Consider the following 21219-nt stretch of genomic DNA (forward strand, 5'->3'; position numbering starts at 1 on the left):
CCACCGTTGGAAGTTCGTTGTGCGGCCCATCTCGGGGGCTCTCGTGTGTGGTCTCGCAAGGGGTTGCGTGCGGGGGTCCGCCGGGAGGCCGAAGGTGGACCGGTGAGTGGTTGGGCCCTTCTCACGGATCTCCCCAGCTACGGCGCTTGCCGGCCACGTTTGCGCGGGGTCTCCGGCGGGTCGCCTCGGCTGGCGCCTAGCAGCTGAGAGAACTGGTGTGGATCAGGACTAATCCCACAGATGATAGCCTCGCACCATTGGCTCCTCAGCCAAGCACATACACCAAATGTGCTTGGGTGATTTGAGTGCGACCGCAACAGGTGGGTATGCTCCTTTAAATTTCATCAAATTGACATTCGGTGATCCGTGCCCAGTGGGAACTGTCCGATTTATGGGTCTGAAGCAAATCAATGGGTGTCGATGGTACTACTCACATCAGATGTAGGCCTCCCTCCCCAGACAAGCTGGAGATACTAGAGGTCAGGAAGGCCCCAGGGAGAAGGCCCAAGTGAATAGGTGTGTGAGTTACACTGTCCTTCAGGGGAACAGAGCAGGCAATTAATGTAAAATCGTGTGAGATGAAAAAGGACAAACTAAAGGGTGTGCCATGTATAAGGCTAGTCAGTGGATATTCTGAAAGTAGTTTGAGGCTTGTAGGTCACATGACCAGGGAACTATTGAAATGTAAAACGTTAAAAAATTAATGTAAAACCGCATGAGATGAAAATGGACAAACTAAAGTGTGTGCAATTTAGAAGGGTAGTTAGTGGACATTCTGAACCTTGTTTGAGTCCAGTAGGTCACATGACCAAGGAGCTATTGAAATTAGAAAGTTGACCAAATTAATATAAAATCGTGTGAGATGAAAATGGACAAACAAAAGGTTGTGCTACATATAAGTAAGGCTGTCCAATGTGTAGGCCCACTGAGTTTACATTATGAACCTTGTTTGAGGTGTGTGGGTCACATGACCAAGGCACTATTGAATTTCAAAAATTAAAATAAATAATTTTAAATAGTGTGTAGCGTAAACCGACAAAAAAAAGTGTGCAATGTGTGTCTATGCCATCGGATTAGCTAGAACCAGTTTTGAAAGTTTTAGGAGTAATGGTTAAAGAGCTATTGAAATTTGATTTGTCACTATGTTGACGGTCCCTAACTACTGTTGGTGGACTTAAGGAAAACTAAAGGCAAATATCTGACCTCGGTCACGTGACCAAATGTTTTCAACATCTGAAGAGGACATCAATGACCTATTAATTGTATTCACTTATGTTACATCGCGCCACTGTTTACATACACACTCTTATTCCAACAGCATTTTATTTATAAGTTGGTCCTGACCATTTGTTTTAGAGCAAGGACGGCGTTGGGAAAGCGTTCCTCTCTGCTTCAAACACCACTGAGGAGGACATCAGTTATGTTGATATTTAGCTAATTATTTCCCCAACAGATCAGTAGCACACATGCCCATATACCTTACTTTATTCCATGATGAATGAATGACAGGCGCACGCTTGAACTCACTATATGTACCTGTACATTATGTGTTGTTGTCGTGGACGACATTGTAATGACTAGCCGGCAATGATTGGTTTGAATTGTTAATTTCTAAGCAATAATTGGAACAGCTACACAAGCAGCAGCAAGAGGTGCACACCTGCTTGAACTTGGACTGCAGTTATCCAAAAACTAAAAGCAGAGTTAAAGGCCCAGTGCAGTCAAGTCATTTTTTTCTTTGTTTGGTGTCATATTGTACAATAGCTGATGAAACTAACACTGTAAAAGTGTGGAAAAAATGTAGCAATATTACTTTTGATAGTTGCAGGTTTAAAATATAATCTATACAGGACATTCTAATCAGCAGGTTTGCAAGGACAGGAGTTGTGGGAAATTGGTTAATAGACCAAAAATAGAGTTGCAAACCTCTGCCAACAACAGCTGGTTTTCAGGTCCCCCCTCCCACTGGCCTGGGAGAGCATAGACCCACCCACTGGGGAGCCAGGCCCAGCCAATCAGAATGAGTTTTCCCCACAAAATGGTTTTATTATAGACGGAAATACTCCTCAGGTTCATCAGCTGTCCGGATGGCTGGTCTCAGACGATCTTGCAAGTGAAGAAACCGGATGTGTAGGTTCTGGGCTGGCGTGGTTAGTTGTGTGGCCGGTTGGACTTACTGCCAAATTCTCTAAAATTATGTTTTGAGGCGGCAAATGGTAGAGAAATGAACATTCAATTCTCTGGCAACAGCTCTGGTAGACATTCCTCTAGTCGGCATGCCAATTGCACACTTCTTCAAAACTTAAGACATCTGTGGCAGCACAAGGTGCACCTGTGTAATGATCATGCTGTTTAATCAGCTTCTAGATAATCCATCCACCTGACAGGTGTGGCATATTTTGGCAAAGGACAAATGCTTAATAACTCGGATGTAAACAAATTTGTGCACAAAATTTGAGAGAAATACACTGGGGGAATGGAACTTTTCATGTTGCGTTTATATTTTTGTTCAGTATACATTGAGATCATTATGGACGCATGCAATATTATTTGTATTTGTTAAATGGCAGCCAAGCATCGATCATCATGTCACCAGAATAAGACTCAATATTTATTGGAAAGGAGCATCAGGCTCATCACCTCGGACATTCACCACCCTGTGAAGTTCATAATTTATTTAATTTGTAGCCTAATAAACTGCAAGCTTTCCCGAGTTGTAGTGGGAGGACCACAAAACATATCACGTGACTCCAAGTTTCGTGATGCCATTTCTCGCATAATTCATTTTACAGACACAAAATGTCAAGCAAACAAGTTGTCTGTAGGCATTTATACAATTTTAAGAGCAATTCATGTTTCCATCAGCCCAGTCATGACTTTCTTTCATGCGTCAGGTCATCAATGCACATTTTTTTTTTTAAAGTGCACTTAAATTACTAAAAGTTAACTGATAAAACACTGACAGCCCTATAAATTATGTATAGCGTTACTGACTGCTGGGTTATATTGCCACTGTGGGTTATCGGTGAGAATGCATAATGAACGCCAGAAAGCGAGGGTCCCGTTTTGATATTTATTCATACAGAAAAGGCAGCGAGGATGGTTTGATGGAGTTTGGGTAATGAAGGTTTAGGGTTTGGTGGTTAAGGGGCTTGGAATGGGCTTTAGGAGGGTTGTGGTCTGTGAAACAGAGAACAAGAGGGAAAAGGACATAACAAATACCATGATGTGATGGATAAATAAATAGGGATAAATACAGATTACACCCTGTGCTAACGTTATGTTAAGTACTTAAGTAAAAAAACAAAAAATACTTGAAAGTACTACTTAGTTTTTTTGGTTATCTATACTTTACTATTTATATTTTTTACAACTTTACTTCACTACACTACATTCCCGAAAGAAAGGTCATCCCTACTACTGGTCATCCCTACTGCCTCTGATCTGGCAGACTTCCAAAACACATGCTTCGTTTGTAAAGGATATCTAAGTGTTGGAGCATGCCCCTGGCTATCCGTAAAGAGAAAATAAAATTGTGATCTGGATTTCTTAATATAAGGAATTTGAAATTATTTATACTTGTACTTTTGATACTTAAGTATATTTAAAACCAAATACTTCTAGACTTTTACTCGGCGACTTTCACTCCAGTCATTTTCTATAAAAAAACTTTACTTTTACTCAAGTATGACAACTGGGTACTTTTTCAACCACTGCATGAGCATGACAGACAGGGAAGTTGCAGATGACCAAAGTTGGAGGGTAGATGGACTTAATACTTACACTTAAAGGAAGTGTAGATTCAACCAGCAGAACAAAGACTTAGGCACAGGGGTCGAAATGAATTAAGGTTTGCTGGGACTACCGTTCCCACGTCGCCCGAATGTAAATCAAGCATTAGCCTAATTGTCCTTGGACTGACAAATCATGGCAACCAACAAAGCATTATTGAATGCAGGAACAGTCAGGTCTCCAGGCTAGCAGCAGTCCAAAAGATTTAAAGTCAAAATGAGAAAAGTCATCCAGGCTATATGAATGTATACACATTCGTGAGTCCATATGCCACTCGCTATATGGATGTTAGTAAGGTCTATGAGGCGCTGTTAGAGCCATCAATAACATTCATCAGCACAGATGGACTGAGTTTATGGGCAGTCTCTTAGCCAATCCCAGAAGACTAGGAGCAGGACAGGCACTTCAAATTGGACTTTCCAGTGTGTGTGTTGCTGCTCTGTGTCTGTCTCCTGTGTTCTGAGTGGGGGAGTCAGGCTGTGCTGTTTCGGCAGATGAGGGCGGCTGTGGTGTGCCTGTTCTGTCGCTGGCACCCCCCTCCTCTGCCTCCTCTTCTCTCTGTTGCACGGAGGACAGGTACTGCTCCAGCAGACTGCAGTCCTGACTGTTCCCCCCACCACAAGGAGCCAGGAACCCCCCCTCGACCAGCGGCCGCACAGTCTCCAGAGAGTCGCCCGTCCCACAGCTCAGGAAAGTGTCTTCCTGCCCCACCTGCAGTTCATCTGTTGACTGGAACCCCGAGTCTGGGAAGGAGAGGACTGTACAGGCCGGGTTTGCAGTGCTGGAGGCCAGAGGTAGGGGGAGTCGAAGAGCTGGGAGGTCACAGAGCCCGGAGGTCAGGGCTGGAGCAAGAGATGACCCGGCCTGAGTCACGCTGGCCAGCTGCCCCTCTACAGAACACTGCCACTGCTGCATGGACTGAAGCTGCAGAGAGATGGGGAGAAGGAGTGAGAAAGGGTGTGTGTATGTGCATTTACATTTGATGCATGAGCTTGTTTATCACTGACCTGCCGCCATAGAAACCTTACAGCCTCCTCCTGTACCAGTCTCTGCAACCTCTCCTCTTCATGCTGCTGCCTCACTCTGAACACAAACAGAATTTTGACATATTTGTCTGATATGTGATCTTCAACAGAAAGAGCTAGATACCTTCATCCTTCAGACTTATCTGGGTGTGCCATCAGAAGTGTTGAAAGAGCTAGCTAGTTACAGTTGAAGTCAAAAGTTTACATACACTTAGGTTGGAGTCATTAAAACTTGTTTTTCAACCACTCCACAAATTTCTTGTTAACAAACTATAGTTTTGGCAAGTCGGTTAGGACATCTACTTTGTGCATGACAAGTCATTTTTCCAACAATTGTTTACAGACAGCTTATTTCACTTATAATTCACTGTATCACAATTCCAGTGGGTCAGAAGTTTACATACACTAAGTTGTGCCTTTAAACAGTTTGGAAAATTCCCAAAAAGGATGTCATAGCTTTAGAAGTTTCTGATAGGCTAATTGAGATCATTTGAGTCAATTGGAGGTGTACCTGTGGATGTATTGCAAGGCCTACCTTCAAAATCAGTGCCTCTTTGCTTGACATCATGGGAAAATCAAAAGAAATCAGACAAGACCTCAAAAACAATTGTAGACCTCCACAAGTCTGGTTCATCCTTGGGAGCAATTTCCAAATACCTGAAGGTACCACGTTCATCTGTACAAACAATAGTACACAAGTATAAAAATTGTGGTCTGGTTCATCCTTGGGATCAATTTCCAAACGCCTGAAGGTATTGTACAAACAATAGTACGCAAGTATAAACACCATGGGACCACGCAGCTGTCATACCGCTCAGGAAGGAGACGCGTTCTGTCTCCTAGAGATGAACGTACTTTGGTGCGAAAAGTGCAAATCAATCCCAGATCAACAGCAAAGGACCTTGTGAAGATGCTGGACGAAATAGGTACAAAATATCCAGTATCTATATCCACAGTAAAACGAGTCCTATATCGACATAACCTGAAAGGCCGCTCAGCAAGGAAGAAGCCACTGCTCCAAAACCGCCATAAAAAAATCCAGACTACGGTTTGCAACTGCACATGGGGAGAAAGATTGTACTTTTTGGAGAAATGTCCTCTGGTCTGATGAAATAGAACTGTTTGGCCATAATCACCATTGTTATGTTTGGAGGAAAAGGGGGGGAAGCTTGCAAGCCGAAGAACACCATCCCAGCCGTGAAGCACGGGGGTGGCAGCATCATGTTGTGGGGGTGCTTTGCTGCAGGAGGGACTGGTGGCTTCACAAAATAGATGGCATCATGAGAATGGAAAATTATGTGGATTTATTGAAGAAACATCTCTAGACATCAGTCAGGAAGTTCAAGCTTGGTCGCAAAAAGGGTCTTCCAAATGGACGATGACACCAAGCATACCTCCAAAGTTGTGTCAAAATGGCTTAAGGACAACAAAGTCAAGGTATTGGAGTGGCCATCACAAAGCCCTGACCTCAACCCTATAGAACATTTGTGGGCAGAACTGAAAAAGCGTGTGCGAGCAAGGAGGCCTACCAACCTGACTCAGTCACACCAGCTCTGTCAGGAAAAATGGGACAAAATACACCCAACTTATTGTGGGAAGCTTGTGGAAGGCTACCCGAAACGTTTGACCCAAGCTAAACAATTTAAAGGCAATGCTACCAAATACTAATTGAATGTATGTAAACTTCTGACCCACTGGGAATGTGATTAAAGAAATAAAAGCTGATAAATCATTCTCTCTACTATTATTCTGACATTTCACATTCTTAAAATAAAGTGGTGATCTTACTGACCTAACAGGGAATTTTTACTAGAATTAATTGCCAGGAATTGTGGAAAAACTGAGTTTAAATGTATTTGGCAAAGGTGTATGTAAACTTCCGACCTCAACTGTATATACATACAGTGGGGCAAAAAAGTATTTAGTCAGCACCAATTGTGGAAGTTCTCCCACTTAAAGATGAGAGAGGCCTGTAATTTTCATCATAGGTACACTTAAACTATGACAGACAAAATGAGGGAAAAAAATCCAGAAAATCACATTGTAGGATTTTTAATTAATTTATTTGCAAATGGTGGAAAAATAGGCATTTGGTCAATAACAAAAGTTTCTCAATACTTTGTTATATACCCTTTGTTGGCAATGACAGAGGTCAAACGTTTTCTGTAAGTCAAAGGTTTTCACACACTGTTGCTGGTATTTTGGCCCATTCCTCCATGCAGATCTCCTCTAGAGCAATGATGTTTTGGGGCTGTTGCTGGGCAACACGGACTTTCAACTCCCTCCAAAGATTTTCTATGGGGTTGAGATCTGGAGACTGGCTAGGCCACTCCAGGACCTTGAAATGCTTCTTACGAAGCCACTCCTTCGTTGCCCGGGCGGTGTGTTTGGGATCATTGTCATGCTGAATGACCCAGCCACGTTTCATATTCAATGCCCTTGCTGATGGAAGGAGGTTTTCACTCAAAATCTCACGATACATGGTCCCATTCATTCTTTCCTTTACACGGATCAGTCGTCCTGGTCCCTTTGCAGAAAAACAGCCCCAAAGCATGATGTTTCCACCCCCATGCTTCACAGTAGGTATGGTGTTCTTTGGATGCAACTCCGCATTCTTTGTCCTCCAAACACAACGAGTTGAGTTTATACCAAAAAGTTATATTTTGGTTTCATCTAACCATATGACATTCTCCCAACCTTCTTCTGGATCATCCAAATGCTCCACATGTACTGGCTTAATCAGGGGGACACGTCTGGCACTGCATGATTTGAGTCCCTGGCGGCGTAGTGTGTTACTGATGGTAGGCTTTGTTACTTTGGTCCCAGCTCTCTGCAGGTCATTCACTAGGTCCCCCCGTGTGGTTCTGGGATTTTTGCTCACCGTTCTTGTGATCATTTTGACCCCACGGGGTGAGATCTTGCGTGGAGCCCCAGATCGAGGGAGATTATCAGTGGTCTTGTATGTCTTCCATTTCCTAATAATTGCTCCCACAGTTGATTTCTTCAAACCAAGCTGCTTACCTATTGCAGATTCAGTCTTACCAGCCTGGTGCAGGTCTACAATTTTGTTTCTGGTGTCCTTTGACAGCTCTTTGGTCTTGGCCATAGTGGAGTGTGACTGTTTGAGGTTGTGGACAGGTATCTTTTATACTGATAACAAGTTCAAACAGGTGCCATTAATACAGGTAACGAGTGGAGGACAGAGGAGCCTCTTAAAGAAGGTCTGTGAGAGCCAGAAATCTTGCTTGTTTGTAGGTGACCAAATACTTATTTTCCACCATAATTTGCAAATAAATTCATTACAAATCCTACAATGTGATTTTCTGGGTTTTTTTCTCTCATTTTGTCTGTCATAGTTGAAGTGTACCTATGATGAAAATTACAGGCCTCATCTTTTTAAGTGGGAGAACTTGCACAATTGGTGGCTGACTAAATACTTTTTTTGCCCCACTGTATATACAGTTGAAGTTGGAAGTTTCATTTAAACTTACATAAAATACATTTCTATGTAAACTTCTGACTTCAACTGTACATAAAAAAAAATGGCACTCTGTTGCAGGAGAACAAGGCTTCCAACATTCCAATGGCTATAGCTATATTCTGGAGCATGGCCAAAGACAACGCTTTGTGCACTCCTTACAAAAGGCTAAATGTCTGCTATTTTTAATGGTAATTGAAGTTTTGTATGGAGATATTCTTGCCAGTTTCTTATCTAGCTCACCAGCAAGTCTATAAACAAATGCCTTTTAGGCAACACCATCCAGACATAGTAATGAACCATGCCTTTTAGGCAACACCATCCAGACATAGTAATGAACCATGCCTTTTAGGCAACACCATCCAGACATAGTAATGAACCATGCCTTTTAGGCAACACCATCCAGACATAGTAATGAACCATGCCTTTTAGGCAACACCATCCAGACATAGTAATGAACCATGCCTTTTAGGCAACACCATCCAGACATAGTAATGAACCATGCCTTTTAGGCAACACCATCCAGACATAGTAATGAACCATGCACATATGACATTGGTAATACCTCATGCACAATCACAACTTGTCTGGTTGTGTTCAAGCCCAGTGCCAACAGACATGATCCAACTAATTGAGGGCTTTATAACTAGTAGCAGTTTATATTTTATTCTACGAGCTTTAAGATTTGTTTTGTAATTAAAATCAATTTACAAATGTAATACATTATTACTAGTGGACTGATTGAAACTGGTGAAGTCTGCACACTTTGTGGACCAGGACTGGAGAACAGTGTCTAAACTCCAATTCTCTACCCTTCTCCTTGAGTGTGCACTCGTACACTGCCCCTCATGAATTTGAAAGGAATGGACTGGTGAGAGGAATATGGTGGAAACTCCCATCAGGCATGTACGCAGCAATCCAATACTTTTTAATGCATGAGGGGGAGTGAATGAGAGCACCCTTCTGGAAAAGAGTAGAGAATAGGAACGCAGCCCTTGGATTTCTTGGGGTCTGTTCCATACCTCTCAAACTCTCCAGAAAGGAAGACTATGTGCTCCTGCATCCTGCGCAGGCGGATCTCACACCGCACCTCTTTGGCCAGCGGGTGGCAGCGCCGAGTCCACATTCCCCTCCACCATGCCTGGATCCTGACGGCTGCCCTGTCCGCCTCACAGCGACCCAGCCTATCACATCTCACCAATGCTTTATCTTCCTGCTTAGACCCTGCCCTCACCTCTACAGCATTGCAGTTTGAGTATGCTCCCTGGAGCGGAGCGCTGTCATTGGTCTGTGATTGGTCATCTCCCATCATAGGTAGACCGGCAGTTGAGGTTAAGGTACAGGTGAGGTGGCTGTCACCTGACACCCTTTCTCTCTCCATCTCTCTCTCCTTCTGGCTCTCACTCCCTTTCCCCAAGGGTGCCTGTAGGGTCTTTTTAGCAAGGGTCTTTTTGGGATGAATGGGGTGTTCGGGTACCAGCGAGTCGTGCTCAAACGTCTCCGTCTCATCCTCGCTGTCAGAGCGGGGGGGTTCAGAGGTGACTAGGAGGAAGGTGGACTCGGAGGAGAGCAGGCTGCCGTTGTGTTTGTCCTCATCTGTCTGGCTCTGGACGTCCTCCAGGTAGAGGCGCTCCTCCACACCCCTGAGGCTACGGAGAGGAGGTGAGGCCACCTGGGAGGGGTCACAGCCTAGCCAGGTGTTCACCTGCACCGTCGCTAGCTCTGAACATATGCACACACACACAAAGAAGAGATTAGATTTACACACCAGACACACATGGGGATTGATTGACGAGTTACAGAATTGAGAGAAACACAAACACAGGTAGAGTTCATGTCCTCCACCTGTCTGTCTGGCTGATGGAGCAGTCACAGGCGTTGTGGTTCTGTCGTCCTCTATTAGAGGCACATGGCGGGGGCTTTGAGTCTCCACATCCAGTTGGGTGGGGCGGGGAGGGCTGGGAAAGCCCCCCTGGGTCTGCTGCAGGAGCTGCCTCTGGTGGAACCTGTATATATACACACACAGGTCCCCTGGTTAACTAATGTGATACAAAGGAGAGAGTAATTAAACAGTCATTTCAATGATTGTGCAAGCTGTCTCATCTACTTCATATTTCTCATCTGGTTAAAAGATAACTTCAAGGTACCGCAAGGTAAATGACAAAAACTAAGCAGAAATGCCACAGATCCAGTTTAATGTCAAATGGATTCTAACAATGGGTAGGATTTATATTTGGCACTTTTTCCATGTGATCACAGGGAGGAGAACACATCCACTACCTGTGTGATGGACTGTGATGCCAACAAACTTTTTGTGAATGCATTCTCCTACCTCTGCTTGCTGAGGATCTTCTCCAGCTTGGCATCCTCCGCGGTCTCCAGGGCTGTCGTGGAGGTCAAAGGGCACACGGTGGCTAAGTACTGGACCAGCTGCATGTGCTGACCTGGCCGGTATGATCGACCTTTGCCCTGGCTGTACAGCCACTCTGCCTTCAACCTGAGATCAGACGTTAGAGACATTAATCACCAGCAATAAGAGTGATCATCACTCAACACTTGGATGGTTTAACTGGATAATACGACCCCGGCAACTTTGCAGTCACAAGTCCATTTCCCTACCAAGGGATTGACATTATGGTCTGAAAGGCTCTCGCCCCTTTGGGCAAGTCAGGAGTATTTTTTGATTGCACAAAGATTATGATCACTTGCACAACAAGGTTAAGTAGCTATTTTCACCTACAAACAGGAGGAACCAGAAAGACCAGACTGCTGGAATTCTTTGCATTTTGGTTATTATCTTAGAGCAGGCTTAACTTGTGCAACTGCTCAAGTCACTTCCTCGGGCAATAGGGAAACCCTTAATCTCAATCCCTGCCTACCCCCCTCCTTCCCATGCCTAGCTGGCATTTGTGAGTTCTGGAACTAGTCTCACCCTTCTTTCTGAGACACCACATATCCATCCAGGATCTTGAGATTCAGACACCAGCTCATGATGTACGGCCGGTAGTCGTAGCCAGGCAACGAGGGTGTTACCATGACGCAGGGGTTAGTCATAATGGAGAGCTGTTCCAGGTCATGGAGGGGTGCCAGGTAGGAGACCTGTGGGAGGCAGAGAGAAAGAGACAAGCAGGTGAGAGAGAACTAGGAGAGATTGTTATAAAAGCTGAGCAGGTGAGAGTGCAAAGGAACAAAAAGGAAGGGTCTTTACCTCATTGAGGTCTCTAATTTCATTCTCTGCCAGGGAGAGGATGGACAGATGGATGGGCAAATGAGTGGGAACGGTCTGCAGCGTCGTAATGCTATTTCCATGGAGGAGAAGGGTCTGCAAGAGAAATGGCAGCCAGTCAATCAACACCACAACCAATCACTTAACTTGTTTGGGATAGGGGGCAGCATTTTCACTTTTGGATGAATAGCGTGAACTGCCTCCTACTCAGCCCCAGATACTAATATATGCATATTATTATTATAGTATAGGATAGAAAACACTGAAGTTTCTAAAACTGTTGGAATGATGTCTGAGTATAAACAGAACTCATATGGCAGAGATACCTGAGAAAAAAATCCAAACAGGAAGTGGGAAATCTGAGGTTTGTCGTTTTTAAACTCACCCCTATCGAATACACAGTGGGATATGGGTTATTTTTCACTTCCTAAGGCTTCCACTAGATGTCAGCCATCTTTAGAACGTGGTTTTAGGCTGCTCATGTGAAGGGGGGCCGGATGGGAGATGTTTTACTAAGGGGTCTGCCTACAGCCTCGTTCTCAGTCACACGCTTTCACTTGAGGTGTTGCTCTCGTTCCAGTGCAATTCTACAGACAATGGAATTGATAAAATGGAATTGATAAAAACATCCTAAAGATTGATTCTATACTTAGTTTGACAAGTTTCTTCGACCTGTAATATAACTTTTTGAACGTTTCGTCCGAATGGACCAGATCGCGCTTTTGGATTGTTTACCAGTCGCCCTAACAAAAAAGAGGCCATTGGACATAAATGGACATTATCGAACAAAACAAGCATTTATTGTGGAACTGCGATTCCTGGGAGTGTATTCTGATGAAGATCATCAAAGATAAGGGATTATTTATAATGCTTTTTATGAATAATGTTGACTACCCAACATGGCGGATATTTCTCTGGCTGGTTTGGGCTCCGAGTGCCGTTCTCAGATTATGCTTTTTCCGTAAAGTTTTTTTGAAATCTGACACAGTGGTTGCATTAAGGAGAAGTGCATCTAAAGATTCATGTATAATAGCTGTATTTTCATCAACATTTATTATGAGTATTTCTGTGAATTCATTTGGCTCTCTGCAATATCATTACATGTTTTGGAACTACTGAATCTAAATATGGATATAAATATGAACTTTACAGAACAAAACATGTATTGTGTAACATGAAGTCCTATGAGTGTCATCTGATGAAGATCAAAGGTTAGTGATTAATTTTATCTCTATTTGTGCTTTTTGTGACTCCTCTCTTTGGCTGGAAAAATGGCTGGGTTTTTCTGTGAGTTGGTGGTGACCTAACATAATCGTTTGTGGCCGTGGCTGGATTAATGAGAATTGTATCTTTAAAATGGTGCCTAATACTTGTAATTTGATTTATGAGATTTCTGTTGATTTGTATTTGGCTCCCTGCAATTTTATTGGCTGTTGGTGAGGGGTTCCCCAGTCCTAGACAGGTTCAAACTCTCCTACTTACTGCTCCAGAATTCTATCTGAATCCCCATAATTCTGAAAAACCATGAGGCAAGACCTGTTCTCACCTTCAAGGCTAACAGCTTGGTAACATCACCAATGTTGGAGATGTTGTTATCAGACAGGTCCAAGTGTTGGAGAGCCACACAGTTGTTGAGCTGCTCAATGACCTGAGAGAAAAGTGGACATCCAGATTGCATGATCAGGAGAGAAAATGGACACAAATATAGAGGGAGTACCTTGTCCACTTTTTTCACCTCACCTTGATGTTGTTGCCTGCCAAGTTGAGCCACTCCAGGTGTGGCAGGTCTCTCAGCCCTTCAATATAGCCAATACTGTTATTGGGCAGGTTCAGAACTCTCAGCTCGGTCAGACGACACACACCCATCATTCGCACCAGGCGGTTTCCAACAACAGATAACTGCACAGCAAAGAAAACAGGAAAGAGAGGCAGGATGAGACAACAAAACAATATAGATGGAACTAATCCAACCCAATGTGGTACATTGCAAGTTTGCAACAACATATAGAAGTAGTAAATGCCCATTTTACAAATTAGATAAGGAATTCAACCCTCAACTGGAATCCTACATGTCTGTCAATTGTGCCCTTACCAGCATACGGGAGCGAACACATAATGTAAAACCTAATCTAAAGAATATACAGTCCACCAAGACCTCACTTACAAAGAGCCTACCTGTTGGAGGCCTTGGCTCCTCTCCAAATGGTCTAGTTTCATGATGTGGTTCCGGTCCAGGATGAGCGTGTGCGTTTCATCAGAGCAGGTGAAACTGGGCTCCAGCTTCTGCAGACCCTGGGCTGACAAGTCCACCACAGGACCTGAAGGGAAAACCGGGAGAACCATAAACATGGGAGTGGATGGATGAATGTATAATCTATTATGCACATGTTGATAGTATCACCATGAACTATGCATAGAAACAATATCAGCCTCTCAACGGCAACTAGGGAGGCAAGCTTATAAATCTACTATGCACATGGACACACCTTTAAGCATGATACAGACAGGGAGCCACTGAAACATGCAAGCAGTCTTGGAGAACTTCTGTTGATCACCATTATGCAGTTTATTCATACTGGGTCTACTATAGTCTGAGGGATGATGATTCATTCATATTCACTCTGTTGATTGAGTAGCTGATAAAAGCAGTGGGATTGGAGACATGATGGTTGTGAAAATCGAGCATGATATTGGGACTCTTGTTCAGACAATGAAAATATTTTTTCACATATCCAATGCAGCATAGCCCAACTGAAAAACAATAATCAATTAGGCCATTGTGATCTCTTGGCTCTACATTAGTCCTTCAGTCCTGTAAGCAAGACTATGGACTATGAGATGAGACCACATTAGCTGGAATGAGGACAGGAACGGTAGTTACAGACAGTAAGTAGCTCCAGCTAGTTAGCGAGCTAACGTAGGATAAAGCCAATCATTTGAAAGAAACATTATAGCTATGTTTGCTAAATCGTTGACCTACAAAGTCGAACATCAGAAAGGGAGCGGTCATGCACTCACTCACCAGTTGTGTCAAATGTTACATCTGATATTCCCATTCTGCGAAGAATATACGATAATGCACAAAATTCGCTAGCCTGGTTCCCAGCGCACAACTGTCTTGTCAGTCAGTACAACAGAAAAAACGATTAAGAATTTACCGGAATATGTAGTAAAAAAAAATCCGTTCGCCATAAAGGACCACTATGCTTGGTTTCAAAAAGACTACAAATATGCTTTACCGCAGCGCGCCACTGTTGTCGATTCCCCGGGGGAAATAGACTTCAATAGATTTACAGCTGATAGCAATTCCAATATGAAAGGACTGGAATCCAGATGCTATTTTCAAAGTGTATAGTGATCAAGTATATCTCTTACTTTTGTTCATTTTTTGATTGGTTCCTTTCGTTAGCCTTTCTATCAAGGCCATACCTCAAGAGCTAGAGAAACTAACAAATGGCTTTCCTTTTTGTTTAAAAAAAAAAAAAAAACACGGTATTAAATATGTTTTTAAGTTGGACTTAAATAATTACTGTGACACATTAAATGGAATGCTCTGTAAGAATAAGAAGTTACTGAAATCAATTGAAACTCTTAATTAAGCTTTCTAATTTCTTTGAACGTAAAACCCTGTAACGTTGTGTGTTTATCTGTTTGTGACGTTTTATGTAAAACATTTTTAAGAAGGATGTATAGATTTTTGTAACACATTTGAATTTGTATCCCTCAAAATGTATGGAATTTCAATAAAACAAACAAAAAATAATAATGCAAATAAAAAAATCAAGGCCATACTTCCCGCTTGTATCAACGCCACTTATTGCATGAACAACATTTATATTTGAAAATCCAAATAATGCTTCTGACTGAAATGTAAGGGAAAATAATACATGCTGTGTATAAAAAAATAAGTGGGAAAAAATAATAATAGATAATAATGAAGAAATCCTACCTGTAACTTCGTTTCCGTTTCCGACATCTTTCTTTCCGGTTTTGTGTCCCCCCTCAACCATCATGAAGTGAGTTTACGGAATAATATCTATTGCCATCAAAGCTTTAAAATAACCGTTTTAGTGCTAAAAATGCGCTAGTATACAGAATGACACGTTTATCTTCTAATTATTTATATTATTCCGCTACAGGGTCGAGCTGTGCAGTTTCAGTGGGTACAAAATATACCCCGGCCATGGTGTCCGATACGCCAGAATAGATGGGAAGGTACTGCACCCTAGGTCTACTCTTTTCCTTCCTCTAATGCCACTTAGTTAAGTTTGTTTTATCATGGTTGTCAGCCATGGCTTATTGCAACCATTCTATTGAAATGGTTACAGTAGAACTGTTCATTGAGTGTGTACTTGGTTCTTGGCCTGTCACTTGGACAGACGCTGCTATGCAATGTATTCATTGTTGTGACGAGTAAAACTACGACCGGAAGTGACTTTTCGTAGTAGGTTGAGTGCATTTTAGGCATTTTAGGCTTCCTAACGTTAACTTAATTCTCATAGCCTTCTACAGTAATTCTCCTAACTTACTACGAAAAGGTCACTTCTGGTCGTAGCTGTATACCACCTAGTCAAAACCTTTCTCCACTGCAGTTATAACAATATTACAACTAGACATGGGCATGTCAACATGCCAAATAACTGTCAAATATCTCACTCATGTATAGTTTACGCCCCCACCCAGGTTTTCCAGTTCCTGAATGCTAAGTGTGAGTCTGCCTTCCTGGCCAAGAGGAACCCCAGACAGATCAACTGGACTGTGCTGTACAGGCGCAAGCACAAGAAGGGCCAGTCTGTAAGTACCTCGTGTGCATAATTTCCCCTCAAATGCTGACAAGCGGTGGCTACTGTGAGTGTTTACCTTGTGATTCAGTTATACAACCTAAGTTTTGACAAGGTGTGTTTTGGTGTGCCTTTGTTTTTGGCTGCGGGTGGGAAGGTGTGCGTGGTTGCCATCTGCGTTATGTGCTGTTGCCAGGCTGTGTCCTATAGCTTGGACGGCAGTGCTCACTCCACATACCTGCGGCCATAGAGCCACTGGAGATCATAGTACTGGCTCTGTGACGTCTCTTGACTCCTTACCACTGGCCAGCCTCCATACTCTCCTACAAACCTTATATGTGAGAAAGATGTTAGGGGTTTGCAGTACACCTGCGTGGTTGTTACTGTTCCTTTGGCACAAAACTATAGTGTTAATGAGCATTCTTATTGGACTAGTTCAGCTACATGAGTGCTACTTAAAATGCAATGTTTTCTCCTGTGTTGTACCTGCTAATAACCTAACACTACCAAACTGCCCATACTTGATCCTGAATGTGGCCGTGCTGTTCCCTGTCCCAACAGGAAGAGGTGACAAAGAAGCGCACACGCCGTGCCGTGAAGTTCCAGAGGGCCATCACCGGCGCCTCCCTGGCTGAGATCATGGCCAAGAGGAACCAGAAGCCTGAGGTCCGCAAGGCCCAGCGTGAGCAGGCCATCAGGTGAGGACCTCACCAAAACCATGCTTTACCAGAAACTTGGCTTTAGATGTAAAATGTCAATAGCTGCCATTTTGGTGCCAAAGAAAGTGAATTGTTTACTGCTATAGTGAACTGTTGTATAGTGTTTAACAATTTAGTGTTGTCAGAGTTGGCTCTGTGAAGAACATATAGCTAGCTAGCTGGTCAGTCTGTGACACTGACTTTCCTGTGGTACTGCAGTTATTGTATTTTTAAATTCAACAGTGAATTGTCAGTCTTGTTTTTTTTGCCTTGTTAACGCGTATGCAATAATGGCGTTTTATTACTCTAGTCAGTCAATGTGTTATTTCTGCAGTCTGTGGACTCCTGTCTTGTTGTTTTTTGGATGTGTGGCATTGGCCTAATTTCTATCATTCTTTTGTCACTAGAGCTGCCAAGGAGGCCAAGAAGGCAAAGCAGACAACCAAGAAACCCTCTGCTGCCAGTGCTAAGGTAAGATGAATATAGCCATGTGTGAATCTGATTGGTCAGAAAGTAAAACCTTTATGACCTGCGTTTATAAAACACAGCAAGGTTTTAATTTTCACACTGATAAAGGTAGACTCACAAAGTAAAAATTGTCAGTTTTGGGGCCCACTTCAGCAAGCGAGCATGTAGCAACATGCTCCGCAGTATCCTCAGCAGTTGTCATTCAGCTATCATTTTGCAGGAGAGTGAAGGGACCACTCACAATTGCATCCTCTTGGATCGCTCTGCAATATCTTTAGTTTACATTGCTGCTTTTAGTCACCTCAGCCTCTGGCAGAAATGTCTCACATGGTTTATTTATGCTTGGAATTTTAATGGCACCAAGTGGTTTATCAAGAGCTGTAAAGAAAAAAACTAGCACTGTGTTAACGAACTACATTAAATTCCTATTGGAGAGTCCAAAGGTGTGTTAGATACCGTTCATATAGACCGAAATCTTGCTATTTTTTACCATACCTGCATTTTTATATCTGCTTTTTTGTCTAAAAGCAATAGGGAGTAGAGAGATATCGGTCGGGTTGATTTATCTTTGGCCGATATTAGCCTTTCCTAGTGTATCGGCCCATGTGTCGGCCTTTCCCCTTAATAGCAAGTGTACTTGCCTCGTGTGAAACTCCTGCAAGCTGGCGCTACTCATTATTAGTTAGCCTGTTCTCGAGGAACCTCTGAGCTGCTTGCTGCATATAAATGTAGCACATTAATAATGCCACACGGAATATAGAAATGTATTTACTGTTACTGCAAAACAATGTCCGTGCAGGCTGCAGGGCTTTATAAGGCAACGTACTGGTAGCTTGCTAGCTAAACACCATTCATAGAGCTAGCTGTGAAAATAACGTCAGGTCACTACCCTAGAACTTCATTTGTGATAGCTAATATGCAATCAATAATGCAAAATATGCTAATTTCAAAGATGATTGTCACCAAATGTTGGCGAAATCACTTGTCTTTCCATTACCAGAATGCCCGGTTACTTGACACAAGTGGCGTCGTCTCTCTTTTTTATAAAAGAAAATGGGCTATTTCTATACAAAATGTTGATCAGTAGGTCTCTTGGTCCCAAATGAAAGGGAAACATATTTTGTCATCTGTAGTCCCATAAACTAATGAAATCAGCCAAAAATTTGCTCAGTGCATTCACAAAGTCCTATTGAATATGAATTCACCTGTATTGCAAGTTAGTCTATGCCAAAATTATTACTGTTTATTAAAAGTTAAATTGATTGTATGGTTGTATCATTGATTTAATGCATACATAGTGGTTTTGGAAAATGTCTCATCAAAATGTTCAAATGTAATTATATTTATTATCAGCACACAATAGCCTCCTTGACCCCCAACATCGACATTAGCACTTAAAAACCCATGTCGTTCTCTAGTAGGGAGTAAAAAACAAGGTACATTAAAAGCCACCTAAAGACCTAATGATTCCTGCATTTTCTGTAACCAAAATAGTTTAGTTTATTTGGATCCCCATTAGCTATTGCATAAGCCACATCTATACATTAAAGCAAAACATAAGACTACAAAAGAAAGTAAATAGAATAAACAATTACATAATATTACAATCCAAAACCAACTATATAATACCTGTAACCAAAATACAGATATCAGGTCTGAATGTTTCTGCTTTTTCAGATAAATTCATTAACACTTCCATTGTTTAATACATTTGAAGTGCAAATAGCCCCATGGTTTAACACCACCCCTCCCAATTTGCCAGTAACCCACTATATATAAAAGGGTGTACCTGCAAGAAGTGACAAAGGGGCTGTTTGAAAGGGGGTCATCAGCATTACCTTATAGTTTTTACAGGTAATAGATATACCACATCTGTTTAAAAGGGGTTATTATTAGGTTTGTCTAATCTGTACTTTGTCTCCCTATGTAGGCACCTGCCAAGGCTGCACCCAAACCCAAGGTGGCAAAGCAAATGAAGGTCAATGCGCCTCGCGTTGGTGGCAAACGCTAAAGCTTTTGGCTTTGTTGATTGTGAATAAACATTCTTGGTAATCAAAGATGTTTGGTGTTTGTCAGTGCTTTTGTTTTCTGGATTTGTGTAATTGACAATTGTCTGACCTGATTTGGTCATGCACCCTGAACTGTCCTTCCTTGCTAGTGGTCAACAGTCTGGTTAGTTGGTCATAGGGACTCCAATCTTTCACCTGGTACAACCAGAAGATGTGCCTCCCCTTGGATTCTGGTTTCTTCCTCCTAGTGATTTTTCCCTTGCCACTGCTTCTACTTACTCTTTAAGGGTCTAAGATGGGTTACTGTAAAGCACTCAGTGACTTGAATAAAAATGTAGTGTGCATACGAAGGTGGATGGGTACTACATAAAGATCATGTCAAACCAGTCATTTATTCAGAGGCATGGCCATTTGTTTGTTCCACCCTTGTGCCAAGTTGCACTATCCAAACCTCAATAGTCAATGCCAAGATGGGTCAAAACCATGTTTTGAAATCTGAGCCTGCATACTCCCCCTCCAAGCAATCACCTATTATCTGTGCAAGAATAACACTGCTGCAGAATATGCCAAGATTGAATTCAAATAGTTTTTTTTTTACCTTTATTTAACTAGGCAAGTAAGTTAAGAACAAATTCTTATTTTCAACGACGGCCTAGTGGGTTTAACTGCCTGTTCAGGGGCAGAACGACAGCTCGGGGGTTTGAACCTGCAACCTTCCGGTTACTAGTCCAACGCTCAAACCACTAGGCTACCCTGCCACCCCATATAGTTAATACAAGAGCATACCATTACAAATACACTAAGTTCATGTTCAGTTATTACAGGTTGTGTGCATTATGGATGTAATTTGCCAGTTATTGCATCGTCTATCAGAGGATAACTATTTCCAATGTGTAGGATTGATAGCATGTGTTCTCGTCTACACTAGTTACATTTAACACATTATGCATCTCCCAATTACTGAGAACTAACCAATAGGAGACAAGGACCTTGACTACAGGACCAATACAAACAGTGCCTATAGAAATGGCCTTAATTGTAATTTTGTCATTGATCTACACAGTACTCATGTCAAGGTGAAAAGCAAATTCTACACTTTTTATTAAATAAAACAAATGTAGTTCTTGTATTCACCCCCCCTCCCTTGACTTTTAAAGCACAGATTCAACTAAAGACCAGGGAGCTTTTTGAAACCCTCAAAGGGCAGTGATTGGTAGCTGGGTAACAAATCAGACATTGAATATATCTTTAAGCATGTTTGCAGTAAGTTAATAATTGGGCTGTGGATGATGTCCCCCTGAACTGAGCTGTAGGACAGGAAGGAAACTGCTTAGGGAAGCCATTGGTGATTTTAAAAAGGCTGGAGTTCAATGGCTGTGATGGGAGAACTGAGGATGGATCAACATTGTAGTGACTCCACAATTACCCTAACAGCAAAAATACAAATATTCTTAAACATGCATATGTAAGCAACAAGGCATTCAAGTAATACTGAAGAAAAAAAACTGCAAAGGAATACACTTTAGCCTAAATGCAAGCCTTACATTTGGGGCAAATCCAACATCACTGAGTAACTGCCTCATTATGAACCATGGTGGTGGCTGCATCATGGTATGGGTATGTTTGACAGCAAAGACAAGTTTTTCAGGATGAAAACAAACATGAGCTAAGCCCAGGCAAAATCGGTTCGCTTTACACCAGACACTGGGAGAGAAATCCATCTTTCAGCAGGACAATAACCT

At 42.4% G+C, this 21219-nt stretch overlaps 2 protein-coding genes and 1 non-coding gene across 6 annotated transcripts; 2 read left to right on the forward strand and 1 right to left on the reverse strand.

Moving 5' to 3' along the window:
* Positions 1 to 2474: 2474 nt before the first annotated feature.
* On the reverse strand, positions 2475 to 15009 carry LOC110501339 (centrosomal protein of 97 kDa). Of its 4 annotated transcripts, none has more exons than XR_016490517.1 (11): positions 14544 to 15009; positions 13697 to 13839; positions 13262 to 13420; positions 13068 to 13169; positions 11504 to 11617; positions 11228 to 11394; positions 10628 to 10792; positions 10141 to 10301; positions 9530 to 10017; positions 4800 to 4875; positions 2475 to 4716 (listed from the first exon to the last, which is right to left on the reverse strand). XR_016490517.1 is itself a non-coding variant. In XM_021578833.3 (11 exons), exons 1-11 carry the CDS (start codon positions 14575 to 14577, stop codon positions 4198 to 4200), a joined length of 2340 nt encoding a protein of 779 aa, XP_021434508.3. In that variant the 5' UTR covers positions 14578 to 15009; the 3' UTR covers positions 2475 to 4197. The 4 variants fall into 4 exon arrangements, 2 of the variants coding, with proteins under 2 accessions (XP_021434508.3, XP_021434509.3); XR_016490518.1 differs by having other exon boundaries at positions 13686 to 13839; positions 14544 to 14969; XM_021578833.3 differs by having other exon boundaries at positions 9318 to 10017.
* A 492-nt stretch (positions 15010 to 15501) lies between these two features.
* Positions 15502 to 19525, forward strand: LOC110501340 (large ribosomal subunit protein eL24). The gene is made up of 6 exons (XM_021578835.3): positions 15502 to 15537; positions 15661 to 15736; positions 16205 to 16315; positions 16864 to 17000; positions 17408 to 17471; positions 19399 to 19525. The coding sequence occupies exons 1-6, from the start codon at positions 15533 to 15535 to the stop codon at positions 19477 to 19479; spliced, it is 474 nt and encodes a 157-aa protein (XP_021434510.1). The 5' UTR covers positions 15502 to 15532; the 3' UTR covers positions 19480 to 19525.
* Positions 16452 to 16633, forward strand: LOC118943731 (small nucleolar RNA SNORA23). Its single transcript, XR_005039049.1, has one exon. It is a non-coding gene; the product is annotated as a small nucleolar RNA SNORA23 (small nucleolar RNA).
* Positions 19526 to 21219: the final 1694 nt, after the last annotated feature.

The sequence above is a fragment of the Oncorhynchus mykiss genome, chromosome 22, assembly GCF_057628025.1.
Source record: "Oncorhynchus mykiss isolate SJ-2025 chromosome 22, ASM5762802v1, whole genome shotgun sequence".
In the NCBI taxonomy this organism is placed as follows: domain Eukaryota; kingdom Metazoa; phylum Chordata; class Actinopteri; order Salmoniformes; family Salmonidae; genus Oncorhynchus; species Oncorhynchus mykiss.

Excerpts from the sequence above, each read along its gene's own strand:
- LOC110501339 (XM_021578833.3), bottom strand. The coding sequence starts at position 14,577 with ATGGGAATATCAGATGTAACATTTGACACAACTG. Across the intron at positions 13,840-14,543 it reads TGTAACATTTGACACAACTG|GTCCTGTGGTGGACTTGTCA; the intron begins GTGAGTGAGTGC and ends TTTTCCCTTCAG. Across the intron at positions 13,421-13,696 it reads GGAGCCAAGGCCTCCAACAG|TTATCTGTTGTTGGAAACCG; the intron begins GTAGGCTCTTTG and ends TTTGCTGTGCAG.
- LOC110501340 (XM_021578835.3), top strand. Across the intron at positions 16,316-16,863 it reads AGCACAAGAAGGGCCAGTCT|GAAGAGGTGACAAAGAAGCG; the intron begins GTAAGTACCTCG and ends CTGTCCCAACAG. Across the intron at positions 17,001-17,407 it reads CAGCGTGAGCAGGCCATCAG|AGCTGCCAAGGAGGCCAAGA; the intron begins GTGAGGACCTCA and ends TTTTGTCACTAG.